Source organism: Aedes albopictus, chromosome 1 (genome assembly GCF_035046485.1).
Source record: "Aedes albopictus strain Foshan chromosome 1, AalbF5, whole genome shotgun sequence".
Taxonomy (NCBI): Eukaryota; Metazoa; Arthropoda; class Insecta; order Diptera; family Culicidae; genus Aedes; species Aedes albopictus.
Genome location: NC_085136.1, coordinates 280,411,078 through 280,431,269, shown reverse-complemented (window position 1 = coordinate 280,431,269; position 20,192 = coordinate 280,411,078). Strand labels below are relative to the sequence as shown.

General features: G+C 45.2%; 1 protein-coding gene across 1 annotated transcript; it reads right to left on the bottom strand.

Annotated features, from left to right (window-relative positions):
• Window positions 1–460: 460 nt before the first annotated feature.
• Window positions 461–8,621, bottom strand: LOC134291886 (uncharacterized). Its single transcript, XM_062860256.1, has 4 exons — window positions 7,724–8,621; window positions 5,285–7,528; window positions 2,971–4,810; window positions 461–1,004 (listed from the first exon to the last, which is right to left on the bottom strand). The coding sequence occupies exons 1-4, from the start codon at window positions 8,619–8,621 to the stop codon at window positions 461–463; spliced, it is 5,526 nt and encodes a 1,841-aa protein (XP_062716240.1).
• Window positions 8,622–20,192: the final 11,571 nt, after the last annotated feature.

The following is a 20,192-nucleotide window of genomic DNA, read 5'->3' as shown; positions in this document are numbered from 1 at the left end:
AGGTGTTGTAGTGTTTGTGTATGCGGAGTCTTTTTAGTTTCTGTATGAACCAGGAGGGATAGTTGTTTCTTTCTAGGATTTGTGTTGCTTGTTTTAAGGACAAACGTCTTGAAATCTCGCTTCAACAGTGCATTAGAACTTCAAACGCACAAGTCTCAAGAAGTAAGCTTCAAACAACAGTGCGATTTATTATTCTGTTCTTGCTCATTTGTAATAAGCTTAAAATAAGAAGCTCAGGTGCACTGATTTTGTTTACGAAGAGATTTGTGCCCTCGAAATCGTGAGTAGGTGCCAAAGTAAGCCATTGTGGTGGCCATTTTGGGATTCTAACAAGTCTGTCCTTAACGTTTCTTCCCGCTTCGCCCCACATGTTAACTTAATGGCGCGATCAATTAGCGCGATCGCGGTATTTTGTTTATGTTGGAACGGGCTTTTGGACGTATTGTCCAGGTACCTTCCGTTAGAATGTTTCGGAAGTCAAGATGTATTTATTTGGTTCCAACATCATGTCAAGAAACTTTATTTTCCCTCCCACTTCCATTTCAACAATAAACTGGAGACGATCATGAAAACTATTGAACGTATCCACGATCGTTTGGATGTGCTCCCTTCTAGCTATACACATGCAGTCGTCCACGTATCTACGGTACAGCTTCAGATGTATACCTTTCTCCTCCAGCTGCATCCTGCACTCCTGTTCCAATTTTTCCATCACCACATTGGAAATTACTGGTGATAATGGCGAACCCATGGGTACACCGAATGTCTGTCCGTATACATCACCCTGATACACGAAGAACATCGATTCCAATACCAGCTTCACTGCGTACACGAAGTCCGTTTTGTCGATATTCGTGTGCTGCTCCACTTCTTCCCACCGCTCCTCGAGGCATCGTAGAGCGAAATCGACTGGTACGTTCGTATACAGTGAAACCACATCTAACGAAAAAAGCACCTCGTTCTCGTCCGTCTGGAACCCTGTTATTTCACTGGCGAAATCGAAACTATTGCGGACGTGGGAGTCGTGTTTGCTATACTATGTACCTATTATGTCTGTCTGACAGGTATTAAGCAATGTTGTACGTAGCTGAGCCAATCGTTGACACAACCGGACGGAGTGGCCTGTTTTCTGTTGGCGGATCGGATGTTCCTCCAGCCATCTTCAAGTGTAGCTGCGCCAAGCTGCTCTTCCGTTGGTAGGGCCACTGCTAACTGCTGCGCGTAGTCTTGAGCCACTTCTACGTTACGCAGCTGCTCGATGTTGAGCCGCGGCGCTCGACTTCGACGCGTGTTGATAACTGTCGAATGTTTTGAGCCCATGCATACAGCGACTAAGCAGTTATCCGAATCTTATATACGAGAAGAATTTACCGTCGATTAGAACGTGGTCGATTTGATTTTCTGTTTGTTGGTCGGGTGATCTCCAGGTGGCTTTGTGGATATCTTTGCGGGGGAAGAAGGTGCTTCGAACTACCATACCACGGGAGGCTTCAAAGTTTACGCATCGCTGGCCGTTTTCATTCGATACGGCGTGCAGGCTGTTTCGCCCGATTACCGGTCTGTACATTTCCTCCCTTCCTACCTGCGCGTTCATGTCGCCGACAACGATTTTCACGTCACGCGGCGAGCAACCATCGTATGTTTGCTCTAACTGCGCATAGAACGCTTCTTTCTCGTCATCGGGTCTCCCTTCGTGTGGGCAGTGGACGTTGATGATGCTGTAGTTGAAGAAACGGCCCTTAACTCTCAACATGCACATTCTTGCGTTGATCGGCTGCCACCCGATCACACGTTGTCGCATCTTGCCCAACACTATAAATCCTGTTCCCAGTTCATTGGTGGTGTCACAGCTTTGGTAGAAGGTAGCCGCTCGATGCCCGCTTTTCCACACTTTCTGTCCAGTCCAACAAAGTTCCTGCAACGCCACGATGTCGAAGTTGCGGGGATGTAGTTCGTCGTAGATTATCCTGTCACATCCTGCGAAACCTAGTGACTTGCAATTCCATGTTCCAAGTTTCCAATCGTAGTCCTTATTTCGTCGCGTGGGTCTTTGCCGATTGTATCGAGTCGTATTTTCTCCTATGTTATTCGCAATGGGGATTTTTACGGGTGGCTTATTGGGCCTACGCCTGTTAGAGCCTCCTCCAGGCTCTGACTGGGTATGACGGTAGCTACAGCACTAGTGGGTAAACTCGCTCTTGGCTAGCCCTGTAGCTATAACTCGGTGAATCTAACTCACTCGGTTTAGATTCCTTCCACTCCTGGTTGGACTGTGGGAATTCGGATCGGTATGGAATAATCACTTTTACACTTGACTTACACTTAACACTACGATCTTTATTACGCGAATTCAAAATAACAACTAACTGGGTACGCGCAGCTACGCTGCTTATATATGGTAGAAAACTTAATTCTAGAACGTTCGCGCACTCGCGCGAACACGCTAGACCGTCACGTGCTTTGCCGCCTGCGGCGCGATGGTTACTCTGACTGCAACGCGAGCAGCCGCGTCGGTCGTCGCTCCCGCTCTCACTCTCGCTGGTCGTCATCGCTCTCTCAGCTGCGTTAATGACGGTCGTCGTCGCTCTCCCTGCAACGTGATGACGATGATGACACACTCTCGGATGGGTTCGCATCTCGTGCGCGTCCGCGTCGTTGGGGGCTGTCCATAAACCACGTGGTCATTTTTTTGGGACTTTTCAACCACCCCCCCCGCGTGTTCATTAGTCCATACAAAAATTTTTATTTGTCCATACAAAATGGTCATTGGCCCAAACCCCCCCCCCCCCCCCCCTCTCATGACCACGTGGTTTATGGACAGCCCCTTGCTTCCCGATGTTTCTGGGTGTTTCGGCGGATTTCTGTCTGTCGTTTCCACAACATATGGAGCTGTCACATGGCGCTCCGTTCTCGCTTGGGCGTGAACATACTCCCCCGGGCTGAGACTTGCTCTCTGAAGAAGCTTCTGACGCGATGATGTTGTCCTCAATCGGTAATACGGCGATTTTCGTTATCGGTCGCTTGTAGATGGAATCTCCGACCTGCACATCGACGGTACGAACCAACTCGTCGGTTCCAGGGTAGGTTCGCACAATCTTGCCTAGTTTCCATCGTTGTGGCGGTGTGTCCTTCTCTTCAAGCAGCACAATCATACCGGGCTGAATGTTTGGCTGCTTATTTCTGTTTTTGTTTCGACCTTGTAGGGACTGAAGGTATTCGCGCTTCCACTTATGCCAGAAACCTTCTCGCAGTTTCTGGAGGTATTGCCAACGACTTAGACGATTGACCGGGCTACCCTCATAGCTGGGTTCCGGTACGGCAGTTAAGGGCCGGCCAATCAAGAAGTGTCCCGGTGTGATTACTTCAGGGTCACCCGGGTCAGACGATACGGAATAGAGCGGTCTTGAATTTAGAATTGCCTCAACCTGAACCAAGACTGTCACATACTCCTCAAATGTTAACCGAGCGTCTTTGAGAGTTCTTTTCAAATGGAATTTTGCGCTTTTCACAGCAGCCTCCCAAATTCCCCCAAAGTTTGGCGCTTCAGGAGGAATGAAGTGCCATGAAATTTCCCTTGGCTGACAAAAATCCTCAATCTCATTCTCCAACGCTTCTGAGCGGAACAATTCAAACAGCTCGTGCAACTCGTTTCTCGCTCCTCGGAAGTTGGATCCATTGTCAGAATGAATTTCTTTCGGCATTCCTCTTCTGGCAGTGAATCGATGTAATGCCGCAACAAAGGCTTCGGTGGTCATGTCGGAAATTAACTCCAGGTGCACAGCCCTTGTGACCATGCACACGAAGACTCCCAGATATGCTTTCTCTAATCTCGGTCGGTGGCGCCCTTGCTTCACATATACAGGTCCTGCATAATCTACGCCCGTGATCTCGAATGGATGAGCCGGCGTTACCCGACAAGAAGGTAGATTGCCCATTTGCTGCGTGGAACATTTTGGGTTTGCACGGAAACAGGTGACGCAACCTCTGGTGACTTTTCTCACGGCCGATCGTCCGTGTAGTATCCAGAAACGAGTGCGCAGGTTCGCAAGCAAACTAGACGGTCCCTCGTGCAGGTTCTCCAAATGGTATGCTCGAATCAATAGGTCAACAATCGGGTGCCTCGGAAGTATGAACAGGTGTTTTGCTTCTGACATCATGGACGAGTGTTTCAATCTCCCTCCGACTCTCAAAACTCCATCCTGGTATATAGGGTGCAACTGTGCAATTTTCTTACAAGGCTCGTTTTGATTAATCCGTCTGATTTCATCTCCAAGAACCTCGTGCTGAACGATCTTTATAATCAGCTCCATTGCTTTACGGAGCTCTGGAACACTGGTGTGTCTCTGTTTGACACGGAGCTTGTCATCCTTCTTACGACAGTTTGAGATGAAACGCTGGACGTAAGCCATCACTTGCTGAAGCTTACAGAAGGAACTGTATTTAGAAAATACGGGAAGTTGGTCTCTATTGAAGGCGGTTGACGCTAAAACTACGATCTGTTTCATCTCCGGCAGCTCCGCATCTGGGATATCTGTTGGCGACTCAACTTGGTAATCAGATTCCCATAGGAACTGTGGGCCGTTCCTCCACAACTCGCTTGACTTCAAAGCATTAGGGAGCATGCCTCTTGATATTATGTCCGCGGGGTTCTCCTTGGTGGGGATATACTTCCATGTGTAGCCACTAGTCTCCTTGTTGATTTCCGATGCTCTATTTCGGACGAAGATCTGCAGTGAAGCCAAGGGTTTTCTGAGCCATGCGAGTACAATTTGACTGTCGGACCACAGAGTCACATTGGAAATATCCAGCTCTAGAGAATCAATAACCTTTACCAAGGATGGGAACACTCACTTGCAAAGGGTTACACTCACTTGAAGTTTTCTCAGCTCAGAAGCGTGCAATCAAGAAACGATATATGGACGACTTTTGCCTTGTGGTTTTGTATAAAACTTTGCCGAATGGAGTAGGGGTCGCACACGCATACCGAAGTCGTGAGGGAGCTTCGAAGGCAACTCTCCAAGAGATGAATGTAAATTACACTCACCTCGTGGAGAGTTGCTTTCACAGCTCTGTCACGACGTTGGGATTTGTGTACGACCCCTACTCCATTCGTCAAAGTTTTAGGCAAAACCACAAGGTAAAAGTCGTCCATACATCATTTCTTGATTGCATGCTTCTGAGCTGAGAAAATAGCAAGTGAGTGTAACTCTTTGCAAGTGAGTGTTCCCATCCCTGACCTTTACCACAAGTCGAGACAGCAAACGGGCAGCCAGCAATTCCTTACGTGGAATGCTCACCTCAGCGATAGGCGACACCTTCGACTTACTACACAACAGGGCTAGCTGTGCAGTTCCATCTGGTAGAATGCTTCTCACATACAATACAGCTCCGTACGCTCGAATCGATGCATCTGAAAATCCGTGTATTTCCAGGGCAACGGCTTGTTGGGAAATCACACGGCGGGGTATGCTCAAATCGCAAACTCCTGGTAAAGCGTCACGGAAAGTCAGCCACCACTGAAGTAGTTCTCCATCAAGCTCGGCATCCCATGGTAGACCAGACTTCCAAATCTCTTGCATTAGCATCTTAGCAATAACGACAACGGGTGATGCCAAGCCTAGCGGATCGAACAGTCTACCAATCTCATAAAATACCATCCGCTTTGTGTACTTACTTGGAACTTTGGCACAACTACTGGTAACGAACACGAACTCATCGGCTTTGGGGCTCCAAGTCAGTCCCAGGGTCTTGACTACTTCTCGGGTCGACTCTTGATCCAAGCGTATCAGTTTCTCTCGGTCTGTCTCGGGAACATTGGTAAGCATCGCTGGACAATTCGAACTCCATTTATGTATCGGGAATCCACCACATCGCAACAGCTGTTGTAACTGCTGCTGGGCATCAACTGCTTCTTCTACGCTCTCGGCTCCTGAAAGGACGGCATCGACGTGACAGTCCTTTCGCACTATTTTCGCTGCAACTGGGAACCTGCCTCCTTCGTCCTCGCACAACTGGCTCAAACACCTGGTGGCTAGAAAAGGTGCAGCGGCAGTCCCGTACGTTACGGTCTGTAACTCCAGTACTCTCAGTGGTTTATCTGGGCTGTCTCTCCAGAAAATCCTTTGGTAACAAGTCTGCGATGGATCAACCAGCACTTGCCGATACATCTTCGTGATGTCGGCAGTGAAGGCTACGGCATGTCTGCGGAATCGAAGGAGGATACTGAACAAGTCATTTTGTACGTTGCCACCGACTTGCAGAACGTCATTCAGCGACCTTGCGCCTTGGTATTGTCGCGCCGAGGCGTCAAATACCACTCGTAGCTTGGTTGTGGAGCTAGATGATCTCAACACGGCGTGGTGGGGTAAATAGTAGCGTCCATGCGATGGATGATCGCGGGCTTCATCCACTTCTCTGCAATGGCCCAACTCCTCATACTCTTGGATGAATCGAACGTACTGCTCCTTCAGAGTAGGATCCTTCACGAGTCGCCTTTCCAACGCAAGGAAACGACGAAGAGCCATCTCTCGGTTATCACAAAGCTTGTTGACATCTTCTCTAAAGGGTAATTGCACAACATATCGTCCAGATGGTGTTCGATGGTGGGTCCTTCGGAAGGTGTCCTCACACTCGTCCTGCTCGGTTCCTAGGCTCGGAGTATCAGCAATCTCTTCCAGTTCCCAGAACTTCTTCACGGTATCATTCAAAGAATCCACAGTGGCGGAATGCACTTGTTGCACCGTATTGACAACACGATCGTCTACCTCACCCGCAACAACCCATCCGAAATGGGTCTCATGGAGTTCTGGCAAACCATCTGCTAGTCGGAGGTGACCTGACTTAAGCAAACCAAAAAACTTCGAAGCACCAATGAGCATATCAATCCGCTCTGGCACGAAAATCTCGGGATCGGCTAATTGTATCCCTGCTGGAATCGACCAGGAGGAGATATCAATCTTCGACGATGGAATAAATCCAGTAACTTTCAGTACAATCAGACACTCGACGGTAATAGAAAAGTTCGAATACCTGGAAGAAACTGACACGTTCAGCTTCTCACGAGCATAGAACTTGGCTTCACCAATTCCTGTAACCGGGACGCTTACAGACTCACGGGGAATGGACAATCGGTTGGCCATAACTTCTGACAGGAAGCACACTTGGGATCCACTATCCAAAAGGGTGCGGCATGGAACCACATTACCACGGCAATCTTCGAGGTTAACAACGGCCGTCAACAGCATCACGGTTTTCACTGTTTGGGGATTACTGCACGAGCACGAGGTATTTGGGGCTGCTGACGTTGGGGGTTTGGGTGTATTGCTCACTTCCGCGTTAACCTTTGGAGAATCATTCTTCTGAGGAAGGGGTTCAGACTGGGGCTTAGAAGAAGATTCTTCGTGTAGAAGCGTATGGTGTCGCTTCTTACACCTCGCGCAAATTCTCTTGGCGGAACAATCGATTACTCGATGTCCAGGCCGAAGGCAATTGAAGCAGATCTTCAATTGCTTCACCTTGGTGATACGCTCTGAAACAGACATTTGGTTAAACTTCGGACATTCATAGTTGCGGTGGTCGTCATTGCAAAACTGACATTGGTTGGATTGGTTTGAGGATGTGACAGAATGGACCTTTTGGTTAAAAGACTTGGGTTGAGGCTTAGGTGGAGTATCTTTCGAAGGGTGGCGAGAATGTTGGAATCGTTCAAGTATTTGGCACTCACCTTTCAAGAACCGCATCGTATCGCTGAAGTCGGGTAACTTACCGTGCTTCTGGTTGCGCTCCCATAGCTGGAGGGTGTGGTCGTCCAGCCGCGACGTCAGCAACTTGGTGATGAGGATGCCGGAGAGGGTATCCACCTTCAGTCCCTGGTACTCCAGCCCAGCTACGTGGCGCTCGCAGGTCTTGATCAGCTCCAGGAGATCCTTGTAGCTTCCCTTCGCTATCGGCTTCAGACGAATCAATCCCTCGACGTGGGTGTCCACAATCACTCTCGGGTTCTGGAACTGTTCGGTCAGCTGCCTCCAAACTTCCTTGAAGTTGTTGTCGGTAATCATCTTGGCGTTGATGAGTCCGGCGGCATCACCGACAAGGGCTTTGTCCAGGTGATGCAATTTGACGGCATCCGAGTCGCTGCTGTTGCACACCACGTCCGAAAACATCGCTTTGAACTTTGGCCAGTTCTCGGTTTTCCCATCAAAGCAGGGTATCGGAGCTTTGAGGGATTGCTGCACCACAACGGGAGGTGCTGTCCCAGCGTTGACATTCGCGGTGGCAGGCTGCTTGGTGAGACTCTCCATCAGCTGCTCCAGTCTGACCAAGGCATCGGTGTGCAGTTTGTCAAACTCCTCCAGCTTTTCATCCTGCTCTTCAACCTTGGATGGCGGCGTCACTGACAACACTTCGCGATGGATTGCCTCATATTCACTGTAGTGCATTTCTAATTTCTTCTGGAACACTTTCAGCAGGGGCACACTCACTAACTCCGGATGGTCTTCAGCATTCTCGAGCGTATTGTGGATTTTCGTCACTTTCCCTTTCACTACTCCGCGTTGGTGGATGAGCATCTTCACCTGCTCGGGATCCACCGTCGTTTTTATCGGCGTTCGACCGACCGACATTCTGTTCACTTCTCTCGCACTGGTACAGTTCACAGTTCTTTCTCGGTTTTGGTTCACGTCACACTTTCACTTCGGTCTTGCACTTTCGATTCGATAGCACACTTCTCGGTAGGGTTTCACACTGTATTCCACGGTGGTAACCGTCCTGGCTCGCAGATCCGGTTCGATCAGGACCAATGTTAGAGCCTCCTCCAGGCTCTGACTGGGTATGACGGTAGCTACAGCACTAGTGGGTAAACTCGCTCTTGGCTAGCCCTGTAGCTATAACTCGGTGAATCTAACTCACTCGGTTTAGATTCCTTCCACTCCTGGTTGGACTGTGGGAATTCGGATCGGTATGGAATAATCACTTTTACACTTGACTTACACTTAACACTACGATCTTTATTACGCGAATTCAAAATAACAACTAACTGGGTACGCGCAGCTACGCTGCTTATATATGGTAGAAAACTTAATTCTAGAACGTTCGCGCACTCGCGCGAACACGCTAGACCGTCACGTGCTTTGCCGCCTGCGGCGCGATGGTTACTCTGACTGCAACGCGAGCGAGCAGCCGCGTCGGTCGTCGCTCCCGCTCTCACTCTCGCTGGTCGTCATCGCTCTCTCAGCTGCGTTAATGACGGTCGTCGTCGCTCTCCCTGCTACGTGATGACGATGATGACACACTCTCGGATGGGTTCGCATCTCGTGCGCGTCCGCGTCGTTGCTTCCCGATGTTTCTGAGTGTTTCGGCGGATTTCTGTCTGTCGTTTCCACAACATATGGAGCTGTCACATGGCGCTCCGTTCTCGCTTGGGCGTGAACAACGCCAACACTCCTGTCTCGCCGGAGGGCCATCGTGCCAGTTCTGTTTAACGTCCCAACCAACACTAGGACGACCACGCTGATGGGGCTACCACCTTGTGAAGCGTCCCGTTACCTTTGGGAATCTTCTATAAACTATTATACACAAGGATGTGATATCTCTTTAAATTACAATGTCCGTGCTTCCGTCATTATCTATATTGGTTTAACCGTTAAATTTTACACCACTACTTAACTACTTAATTCACTTTTACACTTCACAATGCACTTTTAACTTTAGATTACTTTCTTTAACTGACGTTGAATGGTGAACTTTCTTCATTAACTGACTTCTACAGACTCCACCTCAACAACTGACTGTCAAGGACTCAGCTCACTCAATTTCCAAAAAAAAAACTGAATCTTAACAACTACACGAACTGAACCTTAACAACTGACTCACACACTGAACCGAACTCAACTCCCGACTAAGGACTGAACCTTAACAACTACTGTCTTTTCTGAACTGACCCGAACTGTCTCACAGACTGTCTTTTAACTGAACCGAACCGAACTGAACTGAACTCTTACGTTGAAAACTGAACCCCGATTGAAGCCAAAGCCTCAGTATTTATAGCCTAAATTTCCTAGCAATACCCGAACCAACTCGGGCGTGTCTAAAACTCCTACCATCACTATCGTTTTCCCGAAGAAGTCACGAAAATTCCTAACGTTGCCCAACCCATCTTGGGTGTGTCCAAAAACCTAAAAAAATGTAAATACTAAAAAGTCCCAAAACCTTCTACCTATCCTACTTGTCCACATCGTGTTTTACATCTTTCTCTTCTTGAAAAATCTCTTCTCTCTTGGGCGTATCCCAAGCCTAGCCGTGTCTTGGGCGTATCCCAAGCCCTACCAAGAATCCTAGTTCTGATAGAAAAAAAACCTAATTTCCTAACCACGCCTGACTTGGGCGTGTTCGCAAAAAAAAAACCTTTCTGAGAATCTTTACCCGAAGGCCTACATCTTCTAGCCCCGCCTCACTTGGGCGTCTCCAATGCTTGGGCGTGTCCCATCGTCATCTTCACCATCATCCTCATCGTCATCATCATCATCTTCATCATCATCATCATCGGAATTTGGTACCAAATTCTCCAAAACAAAGCACCCGCTTTGTTATTGAAGTGTACCTTACTTGGGCACAGTGACCCCTAGCCGGGCCCCGGCCGCAGATGTTCGTTGATCTAGCTGGGCGTGGTGCAGCGTTTCTTACTCAGCCGCTGGATGTTAGAACAGACGCTGTTTGAGCCGCACCTCCTTGGTGAACAAACGCTCGAATCGTACCTCCTCAATCTAGCTGAAGTCAGAAGGACAACAGCGCCCAGGCTGCACTTCCAGCTAAACACACAACTCTTAGCTGGCGGTCTTTGTCATCGCTTGACCCGTGGAAGCAAGAGGTAGGAATTTGTGAGGACCAGAGCTATGTTGGACGCTCTTCTTATCGACTCAGTGTTTTGCAGCCCTGTTATGTACGTATTAAAATACCCCAAATTGGTTCAACCATCATCATTTACCCTATCTAAGGCTGGGACAAATTTCGATTTTCTCTTATGTCAAAGTGAAGCTCCATTCCCGAATGAGTGCTAATGTCCAATCAGTCTTGCAGAGGTTCTGAGAACCGTCATAAAACCCAATATCTCGGGGTTGGAAGCTTCTTCAGAGCTCGATTTGTTGATTTAGATCGAGTCCAGAAGAAGGTCCCAACAAGGGCCGAAACGTTGGCGAGGATTTAAAAGTATCAACGCAAGGTTTCTTTGACTGTAATGCCGAAAAAAGTTGGAAATTCATTTAGAAGCTCCACTAGAAATTCCACTGGGATTTCCTCCAACAAATAATGTAGGAGTTCCATCAGGAATTCCGCTAGGAATAATCCATCGGGAGTTCCTCTATCGAAATTTCACTAGACATTTCCCTGGAAGTTTCACTGTGAATTCCTCTAGGAGTTGCATCGGGATTACTTCTTGGAGTTGTGCCTGGCAGGAACAATAGTATCCTGGTCTTTCAAATGCATTTTCGTTCAGACGTTCAGAATTCCAAATGGTCGCAGATGTGTTCCAGGAAGGGAGGCTCAATGGGCGTTTCAAGGAGTCTCAGGGGGCTCCAGGGGACTTCCAGAGGGTCTCAAAGACGTTTCATGGGTTTAAATAAGGTACCATTGGATCTCAGGGGAGTTTCAGGGGAATCTCAGGGGGTTTCATGAGGTCTCACGGGGTTTCGGAGGGTCTCTGGGACGCTCCATACTATTGAAACGCTCCAGAAATCCCCGAAATTCCTTGGAAATACTACTGCATGCCTTAAAAATACTCCTGAGATCCCCTGAAATCCTCTGAAACTCCCTGAAACACCCTTGAAACCCCTTGAAACGACCTTAAAAAGCTCCTGAGAACCGTACAGAAAAAAAAACTTCTAACCCTTTTAAACGCTCCTGAAATTCCTTTAAAAGCCTTCAGAAACCCCCTGAAACATCTTTAAAAACCCCTTGAAGCGCCCCTGTTATACGACTTGAAACGACCTTTAAAGGCTCCTGAGACCTTGGAAACGTCCTTGGAACCCCCGTAATACTATCGAAACGCCCCCAAATCCCCGTAATCGCATTGAAACGACAACAAAACCTATCGGAACCCCCTCATAGGCTCCTGAAGTCCTCTGAAACAACCCTCTGAAACATTCCTGAAGCCTTTTGGAACCCCCTTTTTAGGCTCTCTGGGAAGTGTCCGGAAACCTCCGTAACCTCATTTTAAATTCCTAGGAGCAAGACCTGTTCTTGTGAACTATATTTCCTCATTATAGCCCTGACTAGATTAAGGCACAGGGCACAGGACTTGATGTCCTTTTTTATGCACTCCCAGCTAAAGGCATAAAAAAAGGTTCCAGTGTATATTATTTTGAGGTATGACCTACAAGTTTTGACCGGGAATGATAATAACAACCCTAGTAACCATTAGCACTATATTTCGCCACTTTTGGCTCACAGGGTTATTAAGCGGCCAATATAGAGCATGTCAGCTCCTTAATAGCATCATATTCGCCTCCAGGTGAATTATAGTGCTTCGTGGTTACTTGGGAAGCTACTCTCAAAACAGTTCAATGGAAATCGGTTTTCAATCACTAGATATTGCAACATTGATTTGCAGCTAAACACACTCGTTCAGCGTGTAATTAGAGTGATGGATAATTCTTGCTTTAAGTTGCTGAAGATTCATCACCATCCGGTTCAAAATCCCGCCAATAATTTCCAATTGACCCAACACCGTACCGTGCGCGCTCGTCTTCCGCCTTCCAACCCAACACCGTAGACCTCAGGCGAAGAAACCGAAAGCAATTCGCATTATCCCGCACATTAAACTTTCCGGTCATACCCGACCAACACGGGCCATGCACTACGTAGCAATGTTTTGCGCTTGACTTGTGCCGCTCAAGATATGCTGCAAACAGAGCTCCCAACATAAATCAGTGTGTGACCTCTCAGCAACAGTAGCACAGGCAGCCTGCTCGCTCGCTCCATACGGTACCCCACCACGCTCAGTGTTGTTGATCCTGGTTCCGCTGGCGGCGGCGACGGACAAAAGCACGATTTGTATTGCTCTGCTCTTGGGTTTGCTTTAAGTAGGTAGCAAAGTATTGCACCACAGCGCACACACAAAGCAACAGCCTTCACCGCCAGAGACGGCCAACAATAATGGGGATCTACCATAGCAGCAGCAGTAGCAGCAGCTGCACTCGAACTGCATCTACAAAACCACGCAGTCTACTAAAGCTTGAAATCACTCCTGGTTGCTGCCTGCTCGGTTGGTAGGTAGACGTTATACCTAATATGTATGATGGTGGGATTCATACTGGGAAAGGGTTGCACACTGGGAATAAAGCAGGAAAATTTGGACAGTTTTTCAATTGTGAACTGAGATCATGTAATAACGTAGTACGGATCTTACATGCGTTCTACACTAGAGGCGGCGACAGTGCTGGGGCAATGAATGGAAGTTCATGAATAAGTGAGCTCATTTCATGCTACTTTGTTGTTTTTAAATTTAAATATGAAAAAAGGCTCAGGGTCTCCAGGATGTAATTGAATTGTTCTAACAGGAGTTCGTTTCTCCGACCTCATTTTGCGTCCGTTTATTTTACACCGAATTGATTTACGTGCACGAAGGCCAACCAGTAATAGCTTCTGATATGAGTTTTTGTTATGTTTGATGGCAACACTGTTCAAATAGAATCATATATAGCTGAATATAAAATATACATATGAATGTCTGCAATTTATCAGACTCTTCAGCATAATTTAAGTAGACGTCAAACGTTATTTCATGTTGCATAGAAAAAAAAACGTGTTTTGTATAGCTGGCAACACTTTTGAGGTGTAAAAAATCCGAACATTTAATTTATTCCAATGTTTTCTCTAATTGGGATGGTGTTCATGTTAACTGTACTTTGGAGTAACGTAACACATTATCAGCAAGGCATGTCGATTGACCTGGAGTACTTGTCTTTGTAAAATTTGATTCTTCAAAATAATATCTGCAACTGGCAACACTGCATAATGTCAAACATCAAACAACTCGGTTTTATGATAATATATCGAATTGTTCAGTTAAGATTCTGTTGGAATCAACTGCCGTCTTCGGCGTCATTTGTAAACACAGAACTTTTTGGCATCAGAATTCTTGCAGTACCTGGCAACACTGGACATGCACATTCAAACATAGCACAGTATCACAGTTCTGGTGTGAGATAGCCCATTCAAATGTTCGACAATTTTATAGTGCACCTCAAGTGCATTACATTGCTTTACATTGCGACGCTAAAATATTGAAATTTCTGGCAACACTGACCATGATGTATTAAATAAAACCCAATATCTCAGATTTGGGGATTTTTTTTAATATCGTACACATTGGGCCAAGGGTCTCAGTGTCGCCTATTTTCCCGGAAAGCTCAGGTGATTTTTTTTTGTTTTCCCCTGACACTACTTACTTTGAAAACCAATAACTCAAGAACATGACATCGTAGAAACAAAGTTTGTTTTAGAAAACGAAAGCAAATTTTCTCAGAAATCCAAAAAAATATAACTGGAAAAAGTTTTCCACAGTTGAGAAAATGCGTAAAGAAAAGCCTGAAAAACTATGTCCGAACTCAAAAACATTATTCGGTGGAATTTTTGGAATGCATTTTTGAGTTATGGCCAATTTTGTTGAAAAATGTCCAAATGTGCCATACAAGCCTTTTTTGAAAAATTATAACTCTAGAACGAAGCATCGTAGAAACATAGTTTTTTTTTAATAAAAATGAAAGCAAATTTTCTCAGGAATCAAACAAAAACTTGAAATGGAAAATGTGACATAAACAATTGTTGAATCACCAGAATGATTTTGTCCTTCTTCGCCGAAGACGATACTTTTCTATCTGCTTTCTATCTGGATCCAGAGATGAGGAAGTGTAAAACTTGACTTGATAACTAGCGCAATCTTGCGATTAAATCTCCAAATAATTAGTGAATAACAAGAAAGATCTAGTCCTTCTGAGCAACAAACGCAGATGACACTTTTCTATCTGCTTTGGATCCCGAGATAGAAAATCTAAAACTTTACTTAAAAACTAACGCCACCTATCGGCGAAATCACCAACTAATTGAAGAATCTCCAGAAAGATATTGTCCTTCTGAACAACTTCGCTGAAGACGACACCTTTCTATTTGCTTTCGTTCCCGAAATAGAGAAGTGTAAAACGTTCCCTAATAACTAGCGTTACCTAGCAGCGAAATCACCATCTATTTGGCGAATCACCACAATGTTCTTGTCCTTCTGAATAACTTTGCTGAAGACGACACATTTCTATTTGCTTTCGTTCCCAAGATAGAGATGCTAAAACTTCTCTAGATAACTAGCAACAACCCTAGTTAATGGACGGTCTAATATAGATCGACCAGTGTTGCCATCTTAGGTTATAATCCCAAATAGTGAATGGATACAAGTGATAGCCCTTGGTCAGTACTAAAACTTTGCCGAACAGATAGGGACAGTAAAAAATAGTCTAGAAATATGCATGGCAAGATTTGTTTAAAGGATCAAGCGCCCTTAAGCATAACAGAGCCGAAATCAATGTTGTAATATTACAATAAAGAGTTATTTAGTGAAAAATCAAAATAACACTATTATTGCTTTCGAGCGTTCTTCTTGGGCGGAGATTGTAAAAGACGTTTCGCCGGAAGTACTTGCTGCTGTTGAGGTGATTCCCGATTAAATTTTTCCTGCCTGCTTCTGCTCTCCGCATCACATTTCTGGACTTTGTGGGCAGGCGTTGACACAAAAAGCATTTGTTTTTGAGATCCTCATAAAACGCCTTTCCTTTCCACTGGAGAATTTCCACTGTTGGAGGAATTTCGCTTTCCAGGTCGATGTGCAAATCTCGCACTCCGTTGAACATATGGTTGAGCCCTAGGTTCTAGGTTCGGTGGTAACTTCTCTCGGATTACGCTTTTGATTTTTTCATATTTTCCGAGGACCAGCGACTCCTCATCGGATACCTCAGGGGGATATCAAAAAGACTCAAACCTCCATTTAGGTCAAATCCATTTTGGTAAAATTTATTTAGGTCTCTCCATTTAAGTAACGTTACCTAAACGGAATCTGATTGTGTTCAGAGCTGTTGGAGTGTTTTAGATTAGCGATTAGGTTGGATTAAGGGAATAAAGTCGCAAGTGGAGTTGAGGGGAGTTTAGGGCGTGCTCAGGGGGGAACAATGAGTGGGGATGGGATTGGTTTGGGATTGTTTAAGGTTTCCTAAGGACTTTCTTGAGCATAAGTCATCGAATCTACATGTATAACTTGTGTGCTTAAATGATTGATTAACACATGCAACTTTGTGCTAAATGCGCCGCGCAATCTCCCTGAAGCTTACCTAAGTGCTGTGATCCAGCATGTATTTTCAGAAACTGTAGGCCCCCTTAATCCCCCGGAAACGCCTACGTAACGCCTCTGAAAGCCGTCAAAATCCTCTGAAGTTTCCTAAAACGCCTTCGAAACCTCCTAAAGCCCCCTTTGAACACCATGTACCGCATTTGATACCCTTTGAAACCCCTCAAAACGCCTGCGTAACGCCTGAGTAACGCCTCTGAAATTCACCAAAAATCATCTAAAGCTGTCTGAAATGCCTTCGGAATCCTCCTAAATCCCCCTTGGACCCCATGTAACGCACCTGAGACCCTCAGAAACCCCCGAAAACGCCTTCGTAACGCCAAAAATCATCTGAAGCTGTCTGAAATGCATTCGAAATTTCCCTAAACCCCACTCGGACACCATGTAACGCATCTGATATCCTCTGAACCCCCCCCCCCCCCCCCCCAACAAAACACCTACGTAACAATTGAGTAACTACTCTGAAACCCGCCAAAAATCATCTGAAGCTGTCTGAAATGCCTTCGAAATCCCCCTAAAACCCACTCGGACCCCATGTAACACACCTGAGATCCTCAGAAACCACCGAAAATACCCCTGAAACCCTAAGGTCAACAAAGTGCACTACAAACTGCTACACAAAACAGAATAAATCACTATTGCGTGCAATTTATCCGGGTAATGCACTAAAACCTCAATTTATGCATGTTATGTTTATGCAGTTTCAATTCATGCACCTACTCAGCTACTCAGAACCGATATTGTACATAAGAATATTTAATATTAACGGTAACTATTGCAATGGCGGCCAGGGGGTGTTTATAGGCATGAACAAATAGAAGTCACAGAGGAGTTTCAGGGGGTCCCAAGAGGTTTCCGTGGGGTACCAGGAGATCTCAGGGGGGGTTTTCGGGGGTCTGAGGGGTTTTTCGAATGCATTGCAGAGAGTTTCAGAGGGTTTTCGACGTGTTTTGGAGGCGTTACACGTACGTTTTCGGGGATTCTCGAGGGTCTCACGTGCGTTACATGGAGTCCAAATGGGTCTTAGGGGGATTCGGAGGCGTTAGGTAGACGTTTTTGGGAGTTCAGATGCGTTACATTGGGTCTGAGAGGATTTTAGAGGGATTTTGTAGGCATTTCAGGAAGTTTTCAGAGCATTTTCGGCGGGATTCAGAGGCGTTACGGAAGCGTTACGGATGAGTTTTCGGAGGTTTCGGAACGTCTCAGGTGCGTTACAGGGAATCCGAGGGGATTTTAGGAGGATATTAAAGGCAGAAAATTTAAGGCGATTTTAAGAAACCGCATCACATAGCTTCTGAAACGCCCCTGAAATACTCTTTGATTTAAAGGTGCTCTTGAAACCCTCTGATACAACCCTTACCTAAAATGCCTCGAAACGCCTCTGAAACCTTCGTAATCACATTGAAATGCAACTTAAATAATCATAATCAATTTAAAATGCCTCTGAAACCCATTTGTACGCCTTTAATAGGCTTTATAATCCCCTGAAACGCACCTGAAAACCCCATGAAACGCCTCTGAAATGCTATCAAACGCCCCTAAAACCTCTAGAAACACCCTTAAAGTGTTCCTGACACACCCTGAAACTCTTAAATTACTCTGAAATGTCTGAAATACCTTGAGAAGTCCCTCGAACCCCTTGCAACGCCTTTTAAAGGTTCCTCAGATCCCTTGAATAGCCCTTAAATCCCCATTGAAACGTCCATGAAATCCCCTTAATATCATTGAAATGCCCCTGAATCCCCCGTTATCCCATCAAAACGCTAACAAATATTGACAGGTAGTCCTTAAAAGGAACCTCATCCCCTGAAACAACCACTTAAAACGCCCCTGGATCCTTTTGAACCCCCTTTTTTGAGTTCTCTGGGAACTTTCTGGAAACCCTCTTAGCACCACCTGATCCCCCCATATGCCCAAGAGGAAAACCTGTTCTCGCGAACTAGATTCCGTCATTGAAGTCCAAACTTAATTTATGCATAGCTTTCCCTCTTTTTATGCCTTTTTTTATCATTTATGCAGTCCCATCCATGTGCGCATAAATAGAGGTTCCAGTGTACGCAAGAAAAACTATCGTGCAAAGATGTGAAAACGTTTCGGTGTCTCCTGCGCGGACTATCCTTAGCTGATTTCCGAACTTATTGTAGAAGATATAAACATGATATATTGTACTTGCGACGATCTATGAACGATAATCTACGGCGAACCGCGCAATATGTGTATCTCAATGGTAATTGACCAAGAAACAGAAGTAGCTGAATAACAGTTTCTTAAGCTGAAGTTTGCTTAAGAGTGGTTTGTTCCACTCTTATACAGCAAGAATGTTTGTTGGGTGGTAAGTAAAGTCGGGTCTCCTATTACACGCTACCACCCACTTTACGACCACCGCGTTTTCCAACTTAGTTTTCCAATTTATTTCATTTTTTGTATGTGATGAGTCTATAGTAAGCACTAACTGCACTGAAAAAATCAGCTGGATTGGATGCAAGACAGCCTAGATATTGCGGTGGGCGTAAAGTGGGTGGCAGCGTCTAATAGAAGACTCGATTGTTCTCTGATTTTTACGTCCAATTTGGTTTACGCTCCCCCCCCCCCCTTCTTCCTATTAGTGGACGTAATTTAACCCGTTAACGCCCAAGGTGTCTCACAACTTAAATCTTCAAATAAATGTGTTATCAAAGGTCAAGTTCCAATAAAATAAGCATGAATTGATGAGAAAAATGGAAGTCTATGGTGTAGTTCCAAAAAAATTCTTCATTGTAGGTCCTCAATATCTGATAATTTTTTCGAGTTCTACTTCAGTATAACTTCTACGCTATCGTTATATTCTGATCCGTATAGATAAAATGTAGCTCTAAACAAGTGAGAGAGATGATAATCACTCAAAAAGTATAGAAAAAGGACTTTTAAATTGGGGCAGAAATATAACCCGATAAACGCCTAAAAGTATGCAATGCATGGTTTTTCTAATTTCATGTAGTTTCGACTGCAGTGTTCAACATTTCTTTTTTTTAACAAATCAAATAAAGATAGCTCACTATGTGTGGCATAAGCAAACGTTAAAACACTTTAGAAGTTAGATTTTACACAGATAATTATTTCTAATAAAGTAATTGAGTTTTTCCTTCAGCACCCCACAAACTCTCTTTACGTACTCACCATACGTAAACTTTTCAGAAGTTTTTTATATTTAAAAAAGAAAATCGTGTTAAGTATTGTTCCATTTAATTTGTCTCCTTTGACAGATACGTATTTCGATCTCAACTATATGGTCGTTTTCGGTGTCTCGTATTTACAGGTATTCTACTAACACGCCCAGGTTCATCATCATTTCATGTTTTGATATAAAATTTCAACCAGATATACTCTACACGGCTTCTCCACTTACAGTGTCGGACAAAACAATAAGACCACCAGCCATTGTTCATACAAAATTACCAAGTTTGACGATGTGATGCTCGGTTTCTGGTGAACCGATTTGGCTGAATTTTTGACTGTCGCCATGGAGTTGCGTGAATTTTGATTTGTATTTAATTGATTGAGTTCTGTTCACTAACTTCAAAAGTTACAGATATGCGAAACGACAAAATAATAGGACCACTTGCCATTATCAAAGGATATATATCTGTATCTGATACTTGATGATTGATAAACAAGTACTAAAATTAAGGATACCGTTTAAACTTGGGGACATTTTTATTGAATTGACCACAAATAACCATTATAAAAATCTGGTGTTGGAATTTTGTCGCACCGTATATCTGTAACTTTTGATGTAGTGAACAGAATTCAATCAGTTTAATACAAATCAGAA